Here is a 7,500-nt window from a genome sequence, read left to right as displayed (position 1 = left end):
GTTAACAACACGCTGCAAAATCTATATGTGATGGCTATATAATGGCATTCAAGCATTGGCAGAGGACGGCTCAACTTCTTGGAAAAACGAAAGTCTTTGGGTGCGAGATAAAAAGCGTCAACTTAAGGAAGAAAAATCCGCACTCACAAACTGCGTCTCATTATTTATTTATATTACCACCATGTCCAAAAAGCAAACGCGTTTCGGCTAACAAGCCTTCATCAGTGCGTGGTACCACGCACTGATGAAGGCTTGTTAGCCGAAACGCGTTTGCTTTTTGGACATGGTGGTAATATAAATAAATAATGAGACGCAGTTTGTGAGTGCGGATTTTTCTTCCTTTATATAATGGCATTCCCGTCAGCTACAGTGAGGGCTGGTTGTTCTGTGCTGCATGGGCGACTGGCCTCTGGCTGCCTCCAGGAGGATGTGATAAAGCCAAGCTGCAGCAGTAGAAAAGAGACCAGTAAAGGCTGTAAAGCCAGTGGTTCCCCACGCACGCACGCACGCACACACACACGCACGCACACACACACACACCCAGCGAGAGTCCTCGGGGTAAAAGCCTCCACAAAAGCTCTGTTTGTTTCGTTGTTTAGGCCGTCCAGGCCGGAGAAACGGGACCCTAATTAACAGCCATGTCCATTTAAACGGCTGCTTAATTAACAGCGTGCCTGCTACAGTGCTAAAGCCAGCGGGGGATCCCCCATTACGCACACACACTCACGCACACACACACACGCACACACACTCACACACACACACTCACGCACACACACACACGCACGCACGCACGCACGCACACGCACACGCACACAGACACACACACACACACACACACACACACACACACACACACACCCGCCCCACGCCCCATGCCCAATGCCTCAGGCCTTCCAGGTTTGCAATAAATAGCAAACAGTCAGGCTCCTATGACATCACACCCCCCTTCCTTTCACACGCATCACACCCACACACACACACACACACACACACACACACACACACACACACACACACACACACACACAGCCTTGTGAAGGGAACATGTCCGGTACGGTAGGCAGCCCGCCAGGCACTTGATATGGTCACATGACCAGCGCATTACATGGTGAGGCAGCTTTTTGTTGGACACGAGAGGATGACTTAGTAGCGGAAATAGTGACGTTTGTGGATCATCTCTTTTCTCATCTGAACGAATCCGTGCCCATCCAGCCAGTCATTTAAACAGGCCCGCGTGTGCTCTATATCTATCTATGCCAGTGTTTCCCAACCAGGGGTACGTGTACCACTAGGGGTACGTGAGCACACCACAGGGGGTACTTGGAAAAATGTTATTATTGTAACAAATGTATGGAGCAGTCACATCAGGACAGAGAAAACGATACAGAACATTTAGGGGGTACTCAGGGCACAACTAAGATGCTTAGGGGGTACGCAAGACAAAAAAGGTTGGGAAACACTGATCTATGCGATGACTTTCTACAGCCGGTCATATTTGCAGTAGGCAAACAATGGTTACTTTGCTGCAACTACTCTGCTATCCCAGAAGTCCTTGGTTTCACTATTTTGCTCATCAGCCTGGGGGTGATAATAAGGACCAGCTGCTTCATTGAATTGGCTGGAGTAAATATATGGTAAGGTTTTTTCCTTGCTGAACCCGGGATGTCTGCCCCTGGTGCTCAGGAGCCAATCTAATCTCCTGAGGCTTCTCCATACTACACTGTATGAAGCAGCAGGTAGTCTGCCTATATATCTCAGCAATGCTTCCAGTTAATAGCATACCCTCACGCACACACACATGCTGCACCTACAGTACATATGCATCTACTTACGCTCAGTCATCCTTACGTGCACACACACACATGATGAACACACATCTCCCTACAAACTCACCTAAACACACCTCCACGGATAAACACTTGCACTTCTACACGTACACACATGCTGTGTGTGTGTGTGCGGGTGCGTGCGCGTGTGCGTGCACGTGTGTGTGTCGCCCCTGGCGGAGTTATCTGGAGGTGATTTATTCAGTACAGTCTCACTGGTGAGAATAGGCTCAGTGCAGGAGACCTTCTTGCCTGTTCTTCACCTTTCTCTACCTCTTGCCCTCCTCCACTCCTCTTGTCCTCTCCCTTCTTTTCTCTTCCACCATTCTCCCTCTTGTGTTCTCCTCTTCCCTTCTTCTCTCCTTTTCATCCCCATTTTTTCTCCTTTCTTCCTTTCCCGTCTCCTCTCCTCTCCTCTCCTCTCCTCTCCTCTCCTCTCCATCTCCTCTCCTCCTATTTCCCCTCCCTCCTCCCCTCCTCTCCTTCTGTTCTCGACTCCTCTCCTACTCCCCTCGTCTCCTCATCTGCAGTTGGCTAGTTGCTCTTATCCAGGTTGCTATGGTTGGGATGGGAAGTTTAGGGAATGTGGGAAGTGATGGGAGCTAAGAGGAAATGGAGAATGATGAGGTGAGGAGGACGGGGAGGGCTGGTGCAAAACAGGAGGAGGAGGAGGAGGAGGAGGAGGAGGAGGAGGAGGAGGTGGTGGAGCTGGTGAAGCACAACACGGGACAATTGTGGCGCATAATCTGTTAAAAATGTCGTGATGGATGGGGTCACGGAAGTGTTTTCCATGATGGACCCACGGAAGTGCTTTCTCTATATTCCCACAGCTCTATGTTCCCACAGTCTTCCCACAGATTTTTACTAATTTCAAAGATATTTTTTCCTCAAAAAATATTTCTTACTGACAGGTGAGGGATTGTTTTGGTTTGTTTTGAGCTCGAAAGTGACGTCACTTCCCCCGATTTCATGGGACCTCAACGGCGTTTTTAGCCGAAAATCGTAGCATGTAATCCAATGGCGGTATTAAAATGGCATTTCGATCCCCTTCGAGTTGTGCCACGAGCTCCATATATGTTGTTTCTGATATTTTTGCTTAATTTTTCGTACGAACCCCCACAGTTTAAAAAAAGCTGTGTTTCTTCACATTTTTCATGCCGACGGCCTCGGAACAAAACATTGATACTTCTGCATGAATAATCTTTATCTATCATCTTAAACAGCATATTTGTAGCCCAGCGCATATCATGACTGAGATCAGAAGATATTTACTCGCTACCACGTTGGTAGATGGTCAGCTTAGGTCCCGTGAAACGCGGAACTAAGGGGCGGGACTTTCGAGCTCTATTGGCACAGATTACACTGCTAGCATTCTTTCGTTCTGTAGAATTTGGTGGTGGTGGTGTTGCCTTTAGTGTGCTGGTTGATGTGTGAATGGAGTTGACTCCACACCCTGCTGTGAGAGACGGGGGTCACAGCAAGAGCAGCCAGGCCAGGGATAAGCCTTCTGAGTTTTGGGGGCCCTCTGGGAGCACGTTGGCCGCAGCCTGCATTGGCCCCCAGGGGCCGCTCAGTCTAGAGGAAAAATAAAGAGGCAGGATCTTCATAATGGCCCAAATACTTACTTTCAGACTAAAGCCTAAAACATGTACACATGCAACATACAAGGAGTTTTATTTTTTGCATGTTGTATAAACTGCATTGACTGTGTAACCAATAGACCTGTGTACTTCTCTTATGATCAGCGGACTCTGCACTGGTTGGACCAGCCGTGCAGCCATTCAGCCATTCAGCCATGGCTCAATGGTTAGGCAGAGAAGTGGCATTTAGATCAGAGGGTTGCAGGTTCAAATCCTACCCTTACCAGAACCTTTATCCATGGCTGAAGTGCCCTTGAGCAAGGCACCTAACCTCACATTGCTCCAGGAACTGTAACCAACCAATAACCTCATTCTCACGCAGATGGATGTTTCTCACGAATGTTAACGAAGATGCACAGAGCACGAAGGGTCTGAGTGAGAACCAGGCTATTTAGCCAATACGCTGTACCCAAATAACTGTAAATCGCTTTGGATTTAAAAAAGCCTCAACCAGGTGTAATGTAATATAATGTAATGTGATGGATCAAGTTTGTGGTGGGTTCTTGTTAGGTTTTCAATGTTTTTCAGTTGCAACACAGTCTCTCTACCGCACTAGGAACGATGGAGTAAATGGTGAGAGCCATGTAGTATCATATGCTATTGTACTCAGACCATGAATTTACTTTTACGTTCATTTTTGACACCTCTGTACTATTTTGACTCTGTACTATTTGTAAGAATATTGTGTGGAGTCGGGTCTCTGCATGATTGGAGACGGTCTGTGTTGAGGCCAGACTGTGTGTTTGTCTTGGTCCCCTCTAGACGATGGCCAAAGTCATAACCTCGGTGCTGAAGTTCCCTCCGGACCAGGCCCAGAAGATTCTGGAACGCGAGGACACCCGAGTGGTGGTGAGCTGCATCTGCTCCGCACACATGCACACAGAGAGAACAAGCACACGCACGCACGTGCACGCACGCACGCGCACGCACGCACGCACGCACGCACACACGCACGCACACACAGAACACACACACAAGTACATACACAGACATGCACTCACTGAAATAACACTCATAGACACACACACAGTCGCACACACAGATGCCCGCATGCACACGCACACACACACACAGACGTACAAATTCATGCACAAACACGCATACACAAGCGACACATACTTATTCTCTCCCTGGTTCTCTCCATCCTGTCATTTTCTCACATACACCACAGGCACGCACACACTGTACAAGAACAGCATTTTTGGTACCCCATTTTGCTAATCTGTCTTGGCTGTGTTTGCTGGCATTCATAGGTTTGTTGACCTTTGCTAATGTCGGTGGATACGCGCCCCGTGTTTTATGACATTGTAACACACACACTCCATTGGCCCTGTGGTATTTTTACCAGCTGCTGGGGAACTTGGCTGTGCTGTTTACGAAACACTTCCACCTTGGTATCTAGAACCACTGTAAGCCCCCTTCACCCCTCCAGCCCTTTACTCTCCCTTGTGGCCCACAAAAGGCCATGTTAGTTTATTAACATGTTATAAACAATTATAAAGTTTAATATTAAGTTGAGGCCCATAATATGCCCCCTCTCATAATCCCTCACAACCCACAAAAGGCCTTTTTTTGTTTACTAGCATGTTATAAACATTAATGAAGCTGAACTATTGGGCTAAGACCCCCATTCTCTCCCCTGCGTGTGTGTGACCCTCTTGTGTCCTGTTTGTTTATAAACATGTTATAAACAATTATAAAACTGCCATTAACCCCATGCAACATTAATAAGTTAAGACTTGCAATACTCCCGCTTATTGTCTCCTGTAGTCCACATTTGGCAATGTCAGTTTATTAACATGTTATAAATCAGGATTTGTATGACTGCTTATAAATGAAGGCCAAAGTTAGTGTCACATTCATCTTGAATTCTTGCTTAATATGCCAATTATTCTCCCAAAATGTAATATTCCTTACACTACAGCAATAGTCAAGCTCTATAGCTCTACTGCTCAGTAATATCATAACCTCTATAATAGAAATAAAATGCATGACAAGTTTGCGCACCATCGGGACCCGCATAACATGTGTTTAAGGGACAGTTTGGTCAATTTCAACATGCAGTTGTAATGTTCACACTACCCTGGACTTGTCAGTGCCTGATATGTTTTTTTTCTTCTTCTTCAGCCGTTACCGAGATCCTGGTCATTGTAATGGGGGCAGCTCTTTGTTTACATTTAAAAAAAAAACATTTTTATTTATTCCCAAAAACATCCAAAAGGTTATAAAACATCAGCAGACAACTAGCAAACAGCAGTACCTTTTTGGAAAATATTTGGAGTTGGCCTATGTTTCATTTTTTAAAAATGTAAACAAACGCTGCCCCCATTAGAATTGCTCATATCTCGGAAAGGGCTGTGCCGAAAAATGTGGCATCACCAGGTACTGACAAGTCAAGGGTAGCGTGAGCAATACAACTGCATGTTGAAATTGACCAAACTGTCCCTTTAACATGTTTGCTCACAATGTAGAGCTCAAAAGTGAACTTTGTCATAGTATAGCCTAATGTCAGGCGGCGCATCAATGTGTATTTTCTCTTGTGTATGTTGACCCCTGCACTGTGTGTGCACTCTTCAGTTCACACTGATTGGCGTTTGCATCTGAAATATTGAGTCATAGCACTGCCCATTGACATTAGTATTCAAATTGGATTTCTGCATGCGATTGGACTTTGAATCTCTCATCAACTGTCACCAAGGTAGTAACCCCTTCCTTCCCGCTCTCTCTCTCTCTCTCTCTCCGTCTTGTGTTTGACAGCCCTGGCTGCGGTGAGCTGAGAAGATGGAGAGACGGATGGTGGTGGTGGTGGTGATGATGATGATGATTAAGATGCTGCTGCTGCTGCTGCTGCTGTTGACAGACTGTTGGGAAGGGCCAGAAGACAAGAACTGCCAGAACTGACTTGAAAGAAAAGAGCCCTATTCCTTTCCTGATTGCTTATCATGTACTGTGTGTGTGTGTGTGTGTGTGTGTGTGTGTGTGTGTGTGTGTGTGTGTGTGTGTGTGTGTGTGTGTGTGTGTGTGTGTGTGTGTGTGTGTGTGTGTGTGTGTGTGTGTGTGTGTGTGTGTGTGTGTGTGTCTGCTGCCTGCTGGGTTGATTGAGCTGAGGCACGGTATGAGGGAAATAGCTTCATAATTAAGCATAATAATGCCAGATATCTATCAACTCTTCCCACTTAGTTGCCTGCCATGAAATTATGTTGTTTATGTTATTTTTTATTTATGATTTTTTAATTAGTTGAATACTGTAGCTGGGTTATATTTGTATTATTATGTTCAAGGATGGTGACAGGATTGTGCAATAATTCTAAACTTAATTTCATATGTTATTTACTCTTGATTACTTTTTCATGACGTGATTTTTTTCTTTCATGTCTGTCACAAATGTGGATGTTGATTTATTTTTTCTGTTTCTTGGATCGTGTGATTTAAAAAAAAGAAACTGTTTAACCTGCTTCCTGCACATGTGTACTGTACGCATCACTGACACAAACACACTGGCTCCAATAGTACCCTGTTATATTACAGAGTATAGCGGCTTTTCTACCTTATCATACTGTTATTTTCTGGTGATGGGCAGAAAAAAAGAAGGTATCCTGTTGTAAATTGTAAATAATGAGTTTAAATCTGTACCATAGGGCACATTGTGACTGTTGCTACATTTTACAACTAATAATAAAGTTTTATTTACCATAATACGTGTCATCAGTGATTTGTTGTCTCCAGTGACTGTCTAACCACAGCATTTGCTGAAGGAGAGCGTATTGGTGGAATAAACTACCAGTTGCTACAAGAGCAAGGGCATCATCCCTCTCAACCTTCAACAAGTTAGTGAAGACCCATCTCTTCTGAGAGAGCTTCCCTGCATAACATAACTAGCTCTACTCATCTCTAATCATAGGTACTAACCTGCACTACACTTGGACACTGCTGTACTATGCAACACTGGCCCCACACTCTGTACTTGCTTGAATGTCCTTGTAAGTCGATTTGGCCAAAAGCATCTGCTTAATGTAATGTAAGCCTAATGT

At 45.2% G+C, this 7,500-nt stretch overlaps 1 protein-coding gene across 4 annotated transcripts in view; it reads left to right on the top strand.

Annotated features, from left to right (window-relative positions):
- The window catches only part of golga4 (golgin A4), an 85,890-nt gene extending 78,725 nt beyond the window's left edge, over positions 1 to 7,165 (top strand). For all 4 annotated transcript variants that reach the window (XM_063191341.1, XM_063191340.1, XM_063191339.1 and 1 more), the window contains 2 exons: positions 4,232 to 4,318; positions 6,227 to 7,165. In XM_063191341.1, coding sequence (XP_063047411.1) covers positions 4,232 to 4,318; positions 6,227 to 6,241 — 102 coding nt within the window. In that variant the 3' untranslated portion in view covers positions 6,242 to 7,165. The remainder of the gene's footprint in view (positions 1 to 4,231; positions 4,319 to 6,226) is intronic.
- Positions 7,166 to 7,500: the final 335 nt, after the last annotated feature.

Source organism: Engraulis encrasicolus, chromosome 24 (genome assembly GCF_034702125.1).
Source record: "Engraulis encrasicolus isolate BLACKSEA-1 chromosome 24, IST_EnEncr_1.0, whole genome shotgun sequence".
Lineage (NCBI taxonomy): Eukaryota > Metazoa > Chordata > Actinopteri > Clupeiformes > Engraulidae > Engraulis > Engraulis encrasicolus.
The sequence above is the reverse complement of the archived record's forward strand: the minus strand, read 5'-3'. Positions and strand labels throughout refer to the sequence as shown.